Source organism: Squalius cephalus (assembly GCF_949319135.1).
Source record: "Squalius cephalus genome assembly, chromosome: 9".
Taxonomy (NCBI): Eukaryota; Metazoa; Chordata; class Actinopteri; order Cypriniformes; family Leuciscidae; genus Squalius; species Squalius cephalus.
Genome location: NC_137130.1, coordinates 6,750,191 through 6,768,938, shown reverse-complemented (window position 1 = coordinate 6,768,938; position 18,748 = coordinate 6,750,191). Strand labels below are relative to the sequence as shown.

The following is an 18,748-nucleotide window of genomic DNA, read 5'->3' as shown; positions in this document are numbered from 1 at the left end:
CCTCGTGGGGTCTCAATGATCCTAAGAAAGGTGAGAAATCAGCCCAGAACTACACGGGAGGAGCTGGTCAATGACCTGAAAGAGCTGGGACCACCGTTTCCAAGGTTACTGTTGGTAATACACTAAGACGTCATGGTTTGAAATCATGCATGGCACGGAAGGTTCCCCTGCTTAAACCAGCACATGTCAAGGCCCGTCTTAAGTTTGCCAATGACCATTTGGATGATCCAGAGGAGTCATGGGAGAAAGTCATGTGGTCAGATGAGACCAAAATAGAACTTTTTGGTCATAATTCCACTAAACGTGTTTGGAGGAAGAAGAATGATGAGTACCATCCCAAGAACACCATCCCTACTGTGAAGCATGGGGGTGATAGCATCATGCTTTGGGGGTGTTTTTCTGCACATGGGACAGGGCGACTGCACTGTATTAAGGAGAGGATGACCGGGGCCATGTATTGCGAGATTTTGGGGAACAACCTCCTTCCCTCAGTTAGAGCATTGAAGATGGGTCGAGGCTGGGTCTTCCAACATGACAATGACCCGAAGCACACAGCCAGGATAACCAAGGAGTGGCTCTGTAAGAAGCATATCAAGGTTCTGGCGTGGCCTAGCCAGTCTCCAGACCTAAACCCAATAGAGAATCTTTGGAGGGAGCTCAAACTCCGTGTTTCTCAGCGACAGCCCAGAAACCTGACTGATCTAGAGAAGATCTGTGTGGAGGAGTGGGCCAAAATCCCTCCTGCAGTGTGTGCAAACCTGGTGAAAAACTACAGGAAACGTTTGACCTCTGTAATTGCAAACAAAGGCTACTGTACCAAATATCAACATTGATTTTCTCAGGTGTTCAAATACTTATTTGCAGCTGTATCATACAAATAAATAGTTAAAAAATCATACATTGTGATTTCTGGATTTTTTTTTTTAGATTATGTCTCTCACAGTGGACATGCACCTACGATGACAATTTCAGACCCCTCCATGATTTCTAAGTGGGAGAACTTGCAAAATAGCAGGGTGTTCAAATACTTATTTTCCTCACTGTATATATATATATATATATATATATATATATATATATATATATATATATATATATATATAATGTATTATATAAAATGTATATTTATTTAAGATAAGTATAACTTATTTACCAAAAGATGGCAGGTAAAGGAGTCGAGAGTTATTCAAGAAAATGCAAAAATGCACCCCGACCAATCATTTTCTTTTTCTGGTACGTTTAGGTTTTTTGTATGAGAGCACATGTACTACAAGATGTATGACAGTGATTAATAAACCTAAAATTTTGATAAAATATACAAAACATGAAGTCATAGAGAAAGCATTCAATTATCTTTGAATGAATTTAGTGATTCTACTATTATAATAATTAGAGCCCCTTCCTCATTGCATTATGTGAATCCATCGAGTGATAAAGATAACGTGCTCGGAAATAAAAACAAGACAGTGTGGTATTCAAAAACAAGGTACTTTATAGTTGATGTCAAAGACAAACATTAGAGCAAAGGTCCCAAGAAAAGTTCTATTGTAACAATGGAAAAACAAAGTGACAAAAATAATATGCATTTCTTACATTTTGTAAACCTAGAACTGTTCTCGAGCCACAGTGGTCACAGGTATTACTGGCTGATAAGTGTTTTTTTTTTTTTTTTTTTTTTTTTCTCCTTTTGGACAAACTGAAGATATTTCTGACAAACATCTGGAAAAAAAGCCCTTTGATGATTCCAGATGTTTCTAAAGGAATGACCCTAATCTTTTCCTAGTCTTCCTCCAGCCTCAAAAACAAATCCTTAGGAAGAGTAGAAAAAAAAAAAAAAAAAAAAAAAACGAGAAAAGAAAGCAAAAGAAGTCACACAAACAGTCTAAAGTGTGACGTAGTGTGTAGTTCACCTAAAACAATGCTCTACATAAATACGATAAAGTCTATAGTCTGTATGTCACAAGTGCTAGATAACTTTCTTCTTCTTGTTGTTGTAAAATATTCAAAAGTCATTTTTCTTTCATTCCTTTTTTAAACAAGTAAAAAGCACATCCGGCGGACACCAAGAGCATCATTCCGTCTGCGAACTGACCAGAAACAGGAGGAAAGAAGAGCTTCCATCCCATGCGTTCTCCAAAGCCTCAACCCTCCCGTGTTCCTCCTTTGTGCAAATATGTTACAAGGACAGACAGGCATGCTGACGCACAAACCATGCAGAAATCTACAGCTGTGAAGGAAAGAGAATGAAAGAAACTTCACCCTGGCCTTCAAATAAACAACTGCTCAGGCCAGACCTCATGGCAAATTAGCAGGAATGACAAGAAAGGTAAAAAACAAAACAAATGGAATGCAGTTCGTTTTCTTTTATACAAAACAAGAGCAAAGAAAATGCCTATCCGGATGAACCAGACAGAGACGTCCCTTTGACAAGGCTTTCGATAGGCTGCCGTTTGTGTTATTGCAAAGTGGTCTGTGAGTTTGATGGCTGTCCGGTCTGAGTATTACCATCGTGTCGCTTTACGTTTCCAGGACACTTTCAAATCAATGTCAGCCTTCGCACTTCATTCTTGAAAGTATATTAGATGAGATTTGATGGACTTGGTTTTGATATGATACTGCAAAAAAAAAAAAAAAAAAGAAATAAATGCCCAAAATAGCTCGGAAAGAGTAACAAGACGCAGATTTTACAAAACATAAGAGTCCAGAGAGTGACCGCATATAAATAAAACGCTTACATTTTCACAAAGTCATGTCCAGGTTGCATTTCACCCTAAAATCAAAAGGAGGTAAATAAGAAATGATATTTTGCATTTAAAAAGACTATTAAGCATATTTCACCCCAATTCTCATGATTGTAATTTTTCGTTGCTTTTCGTAAATTCTCACTATATTTATTATTATTATTTTTTAATCATTTAAATGATTTCACAAAGCTGAAATGTGTCATTTCTACACCACCCTATGATAATTACTTTTGGAAACTCCCCGTCTGCCATTGGTCGAACAAACATATAGCCACACCCCAAACTCACACTATTGGCTGAGCCAGTGATTTGATTTCTTACATTTTTTCCTTTGATTTTAGAGTGAAATATGACCCGGATGTGTTCTTGATAGGTTAAAATAATTCAAACGAAAATGAAATGAAATCCATTTTGGATCACTGTCAGTATCTACTCTACTTGGTCTATCCAAATGGACTTTTACCAATGGAAATGTACAGTGTCAGTCAATAATATTTTTTTCACGGGACTTTCGTATGAGAGTTTAGAGAGCACTCTGTCAAACTGAAGCCTGGAACCACAAAGATCCGTTTGATCAAGAGTTTACGGTGCCAGAGTAATGCTACTGTGAATGCATGAAACCAATAAACAGTGCCTTCAGTGGAACCAGCGACGGCCGAAGCCAGACCATGTACTGAAATATATCACTTTGCAATCTTTATAATATATAATATATCTATAGATCTTTGAAATATAAATCTACTATGAACAGAACGTAGTAAATACACAATTGTCGTAATCATTATACAAAGTAAAAGCATCTCCCTCCCACCGCATACAAAAAAACAAGATAAAACAAATTAAAAAAAGGCTTGTTACTCTCTAAAACAAGAAACTAAAGACTTGAGCATGTAAAACACATTGTCAACTACATAAAGACTGACAAATGAACAAGTACATAATCCAAAAAGTACAAAAAAAAAAATCAAACGGGACAAATGAGCTCACAAGGCAAAAAAAACGGACAAGAAAAAAAAAAAAAAAAAAAAAAACGGACAAGAAAATAATGGGCACGAACCCAAAGTGGAGTAGTCATACGTGACAGGCATATATAAAAATGAACTCGAGGAACAATGGCAACGGTGAGTCAAATCTCCCGCCTTAATGAGTCTCATATTGAACATGACACACACAAAAAGAATGCCAAAGGTAGTTGCCGAGAGGCTAAACACGAGTCAGGGGCTGTCAAACAAATCATCGCCTCTTCATCAGTCCAGAATCGAATAAAATTCAATGTACAATCAAAGTCAAGCCAAATGATCTACTGTCAGCATGCATAATTGCGTATATATACAATTCTATGTGCCATTTCGAAGCGTCGGCGACTATGTCAATGTCCCATGCAGATTGTCTGAGTATCACAGTCTTCTCAGAGGCGTTTACGATTGTTTTCTGAGTGGAAGCTGGTGGTCCCGCTACTTCCTGGATTGTGTCATGTGACGAGCACATGTTCAGTAGCACCTGCCCCTAGTGAAAGGCCCGTAACCCTCCTCGCTCGGGCCTGTCGGCAGGAAACCAGCGCTAAATCTCACCAGGTGGCACGTCTGAAGGCTCAGTGGTACATTTAAAATCGGTAACCAGCCCTTTTCCGCTTGTTTCAAAGGTGTCAATAAAACTGACCATCTGCTGAGTAGAATAATAGTAGTGATACGCTAGTGCCCTTTGATTAACTGTAAAGTAACCGGAAAACTAGACATTCATAGCTATATAAAAGTACAACATGTTGAGAGAAGGAAAAATAGAAAGTTTGTCTCGAACTACAAATCGTATGACGCGTGGTCATCGCAGCCCTATCCTATATGCTCGCAGCTAGTGGGTTAACAGCAAACTCATGCTCGTTGGCGCTGTTAGTCTACGACGGTTGAATTCCTAACTTGGCAGATGGAAAGCTGCATGCTGGTCAACCTTTCTTCGGAGGAGGAGGAGGAGGAAGAGGTGCGTATTTGGTCATTAGAGTTGAAATGAGTCGCTACATTGGCTTGCCTTCTAAAGCGTTGGAGAATTCAACTAAATTTCGCCCTTGGATGGCTGGCAGGCAACTACCTTAAAGTTCGCTTGTCAGTGACACTTAAAGTCATGTAACATCCAACACAAGCACAGTAAAAAATGAAGGAACATAAAACAGGTCATAATGCGTGTGAAACATGAAGATATCTGCAGGGAGTTTCCTGGTAAACATGCTGAGGGTTTCTCGATTCTTTAGGCCATTGCGACGAGAAAAACCGAGGCGGCGAAACGTCTTCCCCTCCTGTAACTAGTTTAAGGCAATGTTCTTCTCGATCCGTCACGGGAACTCTTTTTGAAAAAGGCACAAACTCAAATTGTCACTCTCATGGCTCTCTGTCGGGGCTTCCCAGAATCCTTCGCCCTCTCTCACAGTCACATCGTCCACCCTTGCGGGTCTCTCGTCATGAATGTCAGAAGCGCTGACTCGGATGGAGAATGGAACGAGTCACTTTTTTCTCCCCCACCCCAAAAAAAGAAAGAAAAACAGACAAACAACAAATAAAAAGACGTAGGCCGCAACGAGACCCCACAGCCGAAATCAATCATGTGGACTATAGTGGCTCTGGAAAATATTGAAAAAAAGTTCATGTCGAAAGCACCAGCTCTCACATCTAACAATGAAACATGAGTCTATGTCCTGCTCGAATGTTAAAGGTCCCTGTGGACAGACCAGGACGCACAATCCTGGACTTGCTGCCACGGACAGAGACTAACACGGCTGAGACGTTTGTCGCACTCTGGGTGTCACGGAGATTTCTTCAGGCCGTTTCGGATCCCGTGCTCAAAGTGCGCACATCGCGGGACAAAAAATGAAACGGATGGAGAGAGTAGAGTGACGTCAGAGGCCTTGAAGAGGCTCTGAGCTGAGAGGGTCACCAAGGCATTCGAGCGGACCTTCTACAATGGAGGTTCCTCTTCCATAGGCTCCTCCTCTGTCCTGTGGGGCGACACACACAAACCTTCTGAGTTACATCATACATCATGAGAGCTTTCCACATTTCTTTTTCTTTTTTTTTTTGACTTCAAGACATTCAGAGTTGAGCATAGGTACAGATTCATTTATATTCACCATGAATGTTCATGACTTAAAGATTTTATATTAATTATAATTATTATTTTTTTCCTAGACCTGGGAATCGCAATTTTAAAATTCCAAAATATTCCAGGTTTCCTTGCCTCTGGGAACCCTGTACATGCACACACACACTTTGAATAAGGTTTTATTTGTACATTTTCAGTTTTAATTTGGTCTGATTTAGTGATTTTATTTTGCGTTCATTTATTTCAGGCTTAGTCATTTTAGTTCTTGAAGTTACAATTATTTCAGTTAGTTGCCAAGGAAACATTTCTAATTTTCATCTGATATTCATATTTTATATCATTTCAACTTTATTTCAATGAATAAAAATCATTTTTAAAACACTTACACAAATATATTACACAAAATACTCAAAAATAATGTTTTAAAAAAGACCCATATTACTTCAGTAAGGAGATGCTAATATAGTTATATATTTAAATATATATAAATATATAATTATGGAGCCATTCACCTCAGTGACATTCTCATTGAACAATCAGTTTATGTGTTGGTGTTAAGAGCAGATTTGACCTAGTATTTGACCTGTAGGTGGCACTGTAATTGAATTTATATAGTATTCCTAGGGAATTAATATGGTATTCCATTGACAACAGTGTGTACAAAGTGTACAAACTCATTTCAGAGATAAATCATCACTTCCTGTTTGGTGTCACATTTGCTGGTATTACTTGAGAATAGTGTAAGACATAAAAAAATACACTTAGTGGATTTCCGTGTCTTGGTCTGAATATGTTTTGTAGGAGTAGAAGCATAAAAAAAGGATGCAAATTCATTTAAAATGACAGAAATGGTGCATGCCATGGTGGAGATTTACAAAATTGTAATATTCTATTTGAGAATATTGAAACAACCAGATTCATGGAACTTTCAAAGGATCTAGAGAGGAAAAAAAATATTTTCTTTAAAAAGATATTAGCTAAAACGTTGATGAAACATTAAACTGTTGTCTGGTGGCGCTTCAGTGTTTGAGAGACCGACTCCAAAATTGACACAGAGAGTTTTGGAGCTTTCACAATCAAGTGTGGCTGCCACAGACACCAAGCCAGAAAACAGAAACTAGGAAAATAGAGTTAAAATAGGTGTCAATGCATTTTCGGCATTTGGCCCCTAATAGGAATAACAGGAAATAATGTAAGTTTGAACCTGTGCCGGGCACATGTATACACACATGCGAGAGTGTAAGAGTGTGAGTGTGTAAGGAAGGTCCAGCATCTGTGCTCAATGTTTCCTGAGTGTTTTTAATTAGGACTCTGGCAGTGTGTGTCTCTCAGAAGCCTGATGCTGCTGGACGTCTGCTCCGAACCGGCCGCCTGCCTATCACGGCTTATGCACACACTGTCCTGTACCTCTGGACCCCTCAACACGACCATAAATACACATGGGGGTCACATAAACAAACACACACAGGAGGCCTGCTATGACACATTCCAGGAATAAGGTAACAATTACAGGCTGAAACTCATTTTTAAGCAAATTCAACGAAAGGAGGTAATTTATTATATATATATATATATATATATATATATATATATATATATATATATATATATATATATATATATATATATATATATATATATATATATTATAATTCATATTTTAACCTTAATATTTTTTTTTTGGTTCAGTAAAAATTATTTTATAAATAATAAAATAAATATTGGTAATTATAGGTAAAACACGCTATTTGTGCCTTAACTGAAAAAAAAAGTAACGGGACCCAAACCGTATTTGTGGAATGTGCCAAATGTCCAACACAAACACGCATACAAACTCAAATATAACTGCACCTCTTCCCCATGTGCTTGTTGGCCACAGACAGGGAGGCCATGGCGGTCACCGTCTCTGCCTCTTCAGTTTCACATCTCTGAGCCTCCAGCAGAGAGTAGCCCAGAGTCGAGGCAGATCGCTCCAGCGAGCGCCAGTATTTACCTAGGCACAAAACAAGGTCAAAGGTCAGCCTTAAATATGACTAAAAGCTTTATGTACAGGTGTAAGATGTCAAATACAAATAGCATGTAAAGAGATCACATGCATGACTAAACAGAAGTCTAGTCCATATTGCAGAATATTCTCACCAAAAACTGCCCACTCGAAGAGGAAGACACCTTATGATATGCGACCAATCACAATTTGTTTTGTTTTTACACATTGTTCAGGGGCAAGTTTATCTAATAAACTATACTACAAACACAAAAACAAATCTTTTTTGAATGGTGTGTACAATATGCATCAGTCCATCAGTGAATGAATCGTGAAAGTGTGTTTGCACTCACTCTGGACTTCCAGAACTTTCTCCATGGAGTGAATGGCATTGGGGTTCGGCCTCTGTTGAAGCACGTCTTCAGGAAGAGGATCCAACTGGAGGGAAGATCACAGATTTAAGATTAAACAATAGACTGGACAAAGATAAATGACCCTTTAAATTAAATAATTGATAAAAAACTCAATGCTTATATATTATACGTATAATATATATATGTATCTATGTGTATATATATATATATATATATATATATATATATATATATATATATATATATATATATATATATATATATATATATATATATATATATTGAGCATTGAGTTTTTTATCATAAATATATAATTATTGAGTATTTCTATCCTCAATGTTTAGTCACCAGGAAATTGACAAATCTTACTTTTTTATGGAATATTGTAGTATTAATTATACGTTTCATCTGTATGCATTTTTTTTATTCATGTGCCTTCATAATTTTGAATCAAAATAACTTTTGCAGCGACATCTCTTCTCTGATGACGAGTTTACTGGAGCGAGGGCGGGGCAACCTGTCACTCACATGAGATCGACCAATAGCAAACCACAACCATCAAATCAATTCCCCACAGAAAAAAAGCAAATCCCACCCTACATTTTTTCTTGTCTGAGAAGCCATTTCACTCGGATACCCATCACAACACGGAAGAAGACAATAGCGAAGAAAAGGTGATAACTTTTCATGCTAACTTTTAACACAAACCTATGTGATTTTGGAGAATATATACAACAAATCCACATCTTCATCAGGTTATTTATGGAAGCAGACCTTGCTAGTTATTGTTTTCAGGGACCTGTCAATAAATGTATTAATAGCAAGGTTGTTTACACGCTCTAACGGCGGCTCACAGATGTGCTGAATGCTGTGCTTTAAAGCTAGCCAACAATGCAGGGCTTTGTGCTTTGTCACAGCGCGTGGGCAACGAGACCTCATGCTCCGGCAAACCCTCACGACAGCTCAGGGACCAGCGAGACCACGGCCCAGAGGAAACAGCCAGTGTGCGACGCTGCATTCCTCATGTGGAATGATTCCATTTCCCCTTGGCTCTCGGCTGCATTTTTTCACCCCCACGCAAAAAAAATAATGAAAATCTACAGCCAAGCGTTTCATATGCAAACATTAAAGATGAAGAAAAGGGCATGCGTCCTGTCATTCATCCTTCATAAACCATTTACATGAAAAAGAAAAGAAAAGAAGAAAAAGCACATGAAAACAGGGTGGAGTGATTTTGAAATATTATCAAGTGTAGAGAATGAAAGGAGGAGGGAGAGATCATTCTCTACTCCTGGCCGAGCTGGAAGCTTTGGTTTAATTAAAACAAATAAGACGAGGGCAGGAGGACTGTAGGCGTTGGGAAAGGCCGTCTGAGGAGACTTTAATCCTGCTGTGGCACGACATATCAAACCCCCAGTACCAAAATATTAGAAAACACAGTGTAAGCAAACTCTTTTTATTTATATGAGTTATGTACATTTTATTTATATAGCACCTTTAAGAGAAAATCTATCTCTCTATCCGTCCGTCCGTCCGTCCATCCATCCAATGCATTTATGTATATATAAAGTGTTCATATGAATATTGTATTTGAATCTTGGTGTTTCCATCCAACATTTTCACACAATATAAAAAATGTGCGTAAAAACTATATGGATGCAGGCCGGCTAACGAAAACATAAATATGCACAATATCAATTTGCATCCGCCATAATTCTTCAAACGACACGTTGCCAGCTCAGAAAGTCCGGCCTCAAAGAAAATCCAGATTTTCCCACAGGTACAAGATTGCGGTGGTGTTCATCTCGTAAATATGATCGTTCCGACATGACTTGAAGGCAGCAGTCCCATATGGAGGGGTGAAAAGTCTGCGTGTGTGTGAGGCCAGCTGGTCATTCATTCACACTTTCCCGCTGTGCAGTGTGACTGTAGGTCAACACTCGTCCCCCGGTACGCTCCCATAGGAATCCTCCCAGTTCAGCCCGGCCCCTCTCAGCTCTCCAGTCCCGCTGCGGTCGCGACCCTGTCCTGCCCTGGCACTGGCCGAGGGGGAGGGGGGGCCGACCTGTCCGTCATCGTGATGGACGGCCCTGCTGCACGTCTATAAACTTTAATAGGTCTTGTCAGCGCACGCCAAGCTGCTTGGCAGGTATGAAACACATGCCAGTTGCCGGCATCCACCATGACAGTGGGATTTATTTGATTTTCCCTCTCGCCCTCGCCCGCGGCCTGAGTGTGTGAGGACCTTCACATTCTCCAGGAAAAAGAAAAGCTTTTGTTAGGATGGTTTCTGTCAACCTGCCTGCAGCAATATAAATTCTGACTGTTTGAGAACGGGGCACGTCCTTCAAATATGGATGAAGCCAAGCGAACTGAGAACTTCATGCAAAACAGGGTTACCAAAAGAACATGCAATAGAGCAGAGAAGCAAAAACAAAATAAAGCTTGATAGTCTGCAATACATTAAGGTAGTGGTTTTCAATATTTTGGGCGATGTGCCACTAAAACTGTTTAGTTAGCACATTCCGATTTATATTTTTTCGGATAAATAATGGAACAGTTTTATCGGTAAAATCAATGAAAACTATATTTTTTCAGTTTTTAATGTCTTAATGCATAATTCCAAGACTTCTGTTTACTTTGAATGAAAACAGACAGAAATGATTCACTCAAAATTTTGCATTCAGATCTGCATACTCATCACCAGAGAAGAAGGTGGCGAGAACCCCACTGGTTCTTGTGTGTATAGTCAACATGGTAGATTTAAAGGGGCTTTAAGTAAGAATTTTCATGTATTAATCGCTTTTTGTATTTTGCATTGCAATAACTGAAAAAACTAGACCTTCCCCGACTTCCCAGGTTGTCTATGAAAGCCTGTATTTTTATATTTTGGGACAAAAACCCAAAGGATGTTTCGTTCTATGACACATGAAATGAATGCTTATACAATGTTCAGTATGATGGCAAAAGTATTGTAATTTCAAAGTCATGCAAAGAAAAGGGATTCATTCAAACTATAGTCTCACATAGCCAGATCTATATATAGTCTCAAACATACTTTATATCCAAACTATCATAACAGTGTCATTTTAATTACTTCATCTGTCGACATGACGCCGGTGAATGATCAGATGCTTTCTTAACAGCTGTTTTCTCACAGCTGTGATTTTTTGTTGGGTTTGTTTTGTTATTGAAAGGAAAGATTGCAGCACATATTTAAGTATTCATCTTAAGTATTCAGCAGTGTGGTCTGGATGTTCGTTAAAAGGTATTTCCAACTTCTTTTTACTTCTAAGAAAAGAACAAAAAGGAACTTCGCCGTGAGTATATCGGAGCACTGAATCAAGTTCAGTCTCTTGTACGTTACGTGTGCACGAGTGCGAGAACAAGCAGTAAGTTGCTGACTGCAGTTCACTTAAAGGCCACCGGTGTCGCTAATAACAAGGATTTCTGAATTCTACATATAGCCCCTTTAAATGTGTTAAAGTGAACATGATATGGGAACTAGGAAAGTCTTTTGTAACTATAATGTACCACTGCATTAATGCATTGAAAATTATTTTACTAGAAGGACATTCATGACCAGCCCTGACAGAGCTGATTACAGTTTATTTTGAAATTGCTAATTTGATTGCAGTGACCTAATAAACAGTCCTTTACAGGACAGAAAATTCTGGAAATCAAGCCCAGGTCACATAGGTTAAAGCTTGCATGTTTACTGTAGCTGTTGGGTAAACACAGAGAAAAACCTCATGGTGACTGGCAACAATTAGCTTATTAGGACGTTGTTTATCATATAATTGCTAATGACCACAATTTGAGAACAACATCTGCTTGCACACATCCATCAATGAGTCATGGATTCAAGGCTGAATGACGTCAGAGTCGAAGCATCATTCATGGGCTATTTAACTAGCGAAACCTTTGGTTACTCACGGATAACAGTTAAAGAACTGATCATCAGAACTGCCCCTGATCTGACTCATTTTCAAAGGAAACACAATCCTCATTATAACAGCGCCTCTTTCTCTTTACCTGCCTTTAAACAAGAGGAAGTATATTTCACACACACCAGCCCAGGCAGTTAAACGCTCAATATAATGACCACAGTCACATAGGAGGCTGCCGCGCTGTAAAGTGGCTCAATCGTTCACTCTCTCGCTCCATGAACAGCAGGGAACCCGGATAGTGTCAGTGCGGTTCGCTTATAACAATTTGTGTAACGCCACATATTTTTGGTCTTTATAGGAAACTATACTTAGGTTTAGATGACATGTTATAATGTTATAATTTATATATATATATATATATATATATATATATATATATATATATATATATATATATAATTATAATAATTTTAAAACAGTTTTACATTAAAATAAATATAATGACATATTATAGCTACAGATTATATAAAGGTATATTGTAAAAAAATTATAAAATAATAATATTATTATTATAGAAAAATATATAAATATCTAGAAATGATAACCAAAATATTAAACTCTGTAACATTTAAAGATTATATTGTTATATTTAATAAAAATAATTATTAAACAATGTAATCTTTACATATTACAGATTAGTATGGAAGCTTGTTTCCGCCACAAAATAAAAAAATAAAAAGATAATTGCGACTTTTTATCTCACAATTGCGAGTTTACATCTCGCAATTCTGACTTTATTTCTCAGAATTGCGAGATATAAAGTCAGAATTCTGAGATATAAAGTCAGAATTGCGTGAAATAAAGTCAGAATTCTGAGATATAAAGTCAGAATTGCGAGATATAAAGTCGCAATTGCGTGTTATAAAGTCAGAATTCTGACTTTTTTTCTCGCAATTGCGACTTTATATCACGCAATTCTGACTTTATATCTCAGAATTCTGACTTTATATCTCAGAATTCTGAGAAATAAAGTCAGAATTGCGAGATGTAAACTCGCAATTGTGAGATAAAAAGTCGCAATTATCTTTTTATTTTTTTATTTTGTGGCGGAAACAAGCTTCCATAGATTAGAGTACTTCTGTTAAATAAAAAAAAACTTATTTTAAATGATATATATATATACACACGATTATACACATATATTCTTTTAAATTATATTTATATATACACACACACGATTTTATATTTTTAACAACATATCTTTATATTATTTACATAACATTATAATCTATTATACATTGGGAATGGATAATGCAGCCAATGCTATCAGAAGATTAAAATCAGTCTCAATTAATCCTTCTGTAATGATGAACATGATTAATCTATTATAACTACATTTGCAAACAACTGCCTTTTATTATGTAGTGTGTTCAGTTTTAATTTAATCATTTTCTCTTTTAAACTACAGAACACACAACATGTAAAAAAGAGGTCTTATTGATTCCTAAAATAAATAAATTGGTTTAGTTTTGAATGAAAGCACTCTATTGAGCTTGATTTACCTTTCAATTTATAGACGAGTGAATGAGCAAACCAGGCGGAGTGGAGGTTCGGGTAGCTGGAGCACCTGTTATCCCATGAGTCTCTAGTTCAAACACACTCAAACACGCTCTCGAAAGCTCTCAGACTCTATCGACATCATCTACTCACTGCCCTGAACTTCACCTCCGTTACAATGTGGGCTTGAATGCAATGATAAAACACCTGCTTCCTGCAATACTGATTACAGTCTGTGCTCTCGTTTCTTAATATCTACTATCTGGCCTGCGCTTCTCTTCTCGGGGCATTTGAGACATCTTGCATGGGTCATCACCTTTTGAGAACCCCCTGAATGGGTGCCATGAAAAACATGCATGATACTCCACAAGAATCTAAACAAGGCCTCCAATTTTCATACTTGGACAAATAAGGCAGAGACAAGCCAATGAACTCTTTGCATATTAAAACAACATGCACTGGAGAGGGCATAAGTCGTTCTGTGTCCAATGCTCATGGGATAGTCAGTCCTTCCACTCGCGAGCTTTATGACATACGCTTCCTCTGTACTTTGTGCTTCCTAATTTCCTTTGATTACTTTAAGTCTGCATGTGTGTCTCCCCGGTCTGCGAGAGGTGTGAAGATAACTGCTTTCAGATGGGCCTCTGGTAGCGTCGGTAAGCTGAAAGGGAAGAGAGCGAGCGTGAGATACTCCGAGCCCCCTCTGAACATCCCTCCAGGGAGTGCACTCGATAGGCAGCTGAAACTGGCCCTTTACTGAGCAGTTTTGCTTGCTCAATGCCTCCGTCTCCTTTATCCATTTCCTGCTATGACAACTAACCTTCCCATGGGGCAAACTGGAGATGAAGGCAGCGTCAGGCGGGCCTGCAGACTCGCTGTCTGCCACCGACCGAATGCTGGCGCAGGTAAACCGATTATGATTATTGCATTAGGACTGCTAGTATGTGGTTCTACTCTAAAAGCAAACAGGTCCAGATCAGTTAGTGCATTTATTTTCTGACAAGCCTGTGACTGTGGAGACACACAGTGCCTTGTGGGTAAGAGAAAAAGTTCATTCCTATCCCATGCACATGTACAGGTCACACTAGCTGCTTTCTTTCTTTCTTTCTTTCTTTCTTTCTTTCTTTCTTTCTTTCTTTCTTTCTTTCTTTCATCCATCCATCCATTTATCTATCCATCCATCCAATTATAATGATTAGAAATTATATTATATTCTGTAATATTTAATATTATTCTTATTATACATTACATGACTAATGAGCTGACACTTAATAATAATAATTGTTAACAACACAAATAAAAAGCTACAAGAAATAGGCTCACTCGCAGCAATGAAAAAATGAAAAGAAAATATTAACTTATTAAACCTGGTGAGCTCTGACTTGATTAGCATGTTTATATAAATAAATAAAATTCTTGTTGATTGCGTAAGGCAAATTCTTGTTGCATTGAGCAAGGACATTAAATCAAAAGAGACAGTAAAGACTTTTACGTTGTTAAAAATAAAATTCTAATTCAAACATCCTGTTCTTTTAAATTTTCAAAGATTCTTGAAAAAATTTTTATTACAGTTTCCACAAAAATATTAAGCACCACAAATGACATTGATAATAATAAGAAACATTTCTTGAGCAACAAATCAGCATATTAGAAAGATATCTAAAGGATCATGTGACACAGAAGACTGGAGTAATGATGCTGATTTAAAAAAATATATATTTATTTTAAATTGTTATAATATTTTATAATGTTACTGCATTTACTGTTCTAACATCTGCAATGTCTGTAGCATACCAAAAGTGTCACATAGTGACAGAACTAACTAACATAAGTCTAATTTCTGGTGCAGAAGTCAAGGAGAGCACACAACCACTCTCACCTTGTTTTATTATCCTGTTTATTTTCCTCTCATCCCCAGAAATGGAGTGGAGACAGCTCACTTTTACTGTTCCAGGAATGTATTTACAGGCTTGTCTCTAGAGCTTCAATAACACCAGGAATGAGGCCCGTCCTCTCAGCTGACCGTAAGAGTGGCAAAATGATAGAGCCCTGCTCTGAACACTAAGTCCCAGCGCTCAGCTAAGCTAGCCTCTGGGAAGCTGTATAAGCTCAGCACAAGTGTAAATGTCGGGATCCACATGGGCTGGGATCGTATTTTAGAGGCTCAATGGGTCTGCATGGATGGTTTCAACAGGTTCACTCCTTAACCAATAGAAGTTAACTCTGTAAGGATGTGCCACATCGTCACTCTCTCAAAATACACACAATTTCTGATGTCCGAACGCCTGTCAATTCACTTAAACCTATTTTTGTATGCAATTCTGTCAAACGAATCATAGACAAAATATGACTGTTTTTATGAAGTCAACATCAGGGCTCTATTAATTCTTGAGAATAAAACATATTTAAAGCATGTATTAAATGAAACAAAATCTGTTTCACACATGGAGCTGCAGTAGTCCCTGTTATCTGTCCTTTGTTTTCTAATTCTATTTCTTTGATCTCAATTTTTTAAAGGGCTCATATCATGAAGGATCAAATTTTGCGTTTTGATAAAACAATGTATTTGACTTTCAGGATTTAACATTAATGCTTTACTACCTACATATACATGTCAATGCCACTCTTGCATGATCAGAAACCCAAGATGAGCCTAGGAGAAGGACGCAGGATATATTGTATTATCCCTAAATAGCAGAAGCAACATAATATCCATGTTTACCAGTCAGAGACCATGTTCACACAGCAGCAGTGTACAGTTGTCAGTCCTGTATTTGAGTCCTTAAAGGGATATTTCACCGTTGGAAAGATGAATGTGTATTTAAATTGGGTCATTTATGTAGTAGAAATGTGAAATTATTTTAGAAGTTGGTGCCTTCTAGACTGAGAAAAGCCAGAAAATGACAACAACTCCCAGAATGCACTTGCTTCGCTGCACTACGAGGCCACACCCAAGCCACGCCTACCAGTTAGAGGGCAGTATCGGAAGAAATGATACAACTAGGCTACTAGTTGACTTGAAACTGAAAAGACGCGGTTTTATCGTGAGATCCCCCTATGGGCGGGTTGAAAACATGCAGGACTAGCTCCTCCTACTGGCTGCAGTCTCTAGCCTCTGGCCAAAACAGCCTCCGATGACAGTAAATGACGATTTATGCGTCATCGGAGGTTTTTTCCCCAGACACACAATACAGAAATCTCTCGTCTCAGGGGGACATGAGGGAGGGAAGCACGGTCATTCAAAAATACTACTGGGTTTCTACTGATACAAAGCTTAATGCTAATCGGTGAAGTATCCCTTTAATACGGTTACATTCACACACAGTACGGTTATTTATGGGAGTGACAACTGCATTCTTTAAACAAACTCACACCAATACATTTTCAGAATTAACCGCACCCTCAAAAAACCTGTGCCGAGTGAAAGGAGAAAGGAACCAGACTGGACAACTAGTTGTCTTTCACGTCAAACCGTGCGAGAGAGCCTTTCTGGAAGAGACAGAGAACACAAAATCTCCAAGAAAGAATGGAGATAGTGAGCTGCCAACACAGGCAACATTTCAAGGCATCACAGGTCCAACATTTGGTTGTGCTATGTAGTTTTAGCTGATTAGAGTATCGCATCTTTAGCTTAGCAACATGCCAATGTCAAATGCTATTGAAATCATTTGAGGATGGATGCAATAAGTTGATGTCTATACAGAGTTCCAAATCACTTACGAGGTTCATTTAGGCTGCTGTTTAGACAGCAAAGCAGAGCCAAAATGAGAATGTATTTGATATTGAAAGAGAAAGGAAAGGCCCTGAATAAAGAAGATGAAGAGAAAGAATAGCAGTGAAGATGAGAGATGGGAACATAAAAGAAATTATTCTTCCTTTGACACAGAGACAAGTGGATAAATGACGCCCCAAAGCTTCATTTGTCTTGTTTCTCCATGTGCGGACAGTGAACCGTTCGCAATTCTTTCACTCCCACCCTCAGACTGGACTTTGACTATGTCAGCTGAACCTTGGTGGCTGGCCAGCACAAAGGGAGTGCTGTTAAACACACACCCTGACAAACATCTAGTCTGTGACACCCTATACAAAAGCTGGGTGGGAGGACAGAGGACAGGGCTTGAGAACAAGGCCCAGGGCCAGTAAAAAAAACAGCTTGAGCTCAGCTGATGGAACATTCACTTGCTCAGTTTGGCCAGTTATCAGTATGCAGAACTGCTATGCAGAAGACTTGCTCTGAAAGTCAGCTAGAAGACACACGATGGGATTCTTGTGTAAATCTCAAACTTTTTTTTTTTAACTTAACACAAAATTCACTAAGTGTGACACTGTAAAAACAGAAACACAACGTCCAGCATAGACCGACTGTGTGGACTGCACAGGAACGCTTAAAATTGTATAATTGTATAAAATAATTGTATAAAATTCGTTATGTGTCTCAAAGAAATCTTAATAATAAAAAAATAACTAAACTTGAGTATAAACGTTGAGTATATATACCATTTCTTGCAGGAAAGTGGAGTTTAGTTACTATTTCATTTATTATTGCTATTATTATTAATTTAATAATAAAAATAAATAAATGACACACTCAACCCATCTACACTCCAGTTTCCTGTAAAAATAAATTCTATATGAAATAAATAAAACAAGTACACACACACACACATATATATATACTGTATGTGTGTGTGTATGTATATATACAATTTACACAGAGACACACACGTATATATATATATATATATATATATATATATATATATATATATATATATATATATATATATATATATATATATGAAGAGTTCAGATGCAAAAGCCTCTAAGTGCCATCTGAAATTTTCTTCTTGAATGATCATTTTTAACAAGCTCGTATATTTAAGTTCAGTAATTTCACTTAAATAGCAATGAAAATGACCTATTAATTGTCATTTAAGTGAAACTACTGAACTTAATTATACGAGCTTGATAAAAATGATCATTCAAGAAAAAAATTTCAGATGGCACTTAGAGGCTTTTGCATCTGAACTCTTCATATATATATATATATATATATATATATATATATATATACTAGAGTGTAGATATGTTGAGTTTGTAATGTCCGTTGCA

The 18,748-nt window shown here is 37.6% G+C and overlaps 1 protein-coding gene across 4 annotated transcripts in view; it reads right to left on the bottom strand.

Moving 5' to 3' along the window:
• Nucleotides 1-1,472: 1,472 nt before the first annotated feature.
• The window catches only part of hdac4 (histone deacetylase 4), a 210,924-nt gene continuing 193,648 nt past the window's right edge, over nt 1,473-18,748 (bottom strand). For all 4 annotated transcript variants that reach the window (XM_079880503.1, XM_079880504.1, XM_079880505.1 and 1 more), the window contains 3 exons: nt 8,169-8,253; nt 7,683-7,824; nt 1,473-5,727 (listed from right to left, as the gene is read on the bottom strand). In XM_079880503.1, the coding sequence (XP_079736629.1) occupies nt 5,688-5,727; nt 7,683-7,824; nt 8,169-8,253 (267 nt within the window). In that variant the 3' untranslated portion in view covers nt 1,473-5,687. The remainder of the gene's footprint in view (nt 5,728-7,682; nt 7,825-8,168; nt 8,254-18,748) is intronic.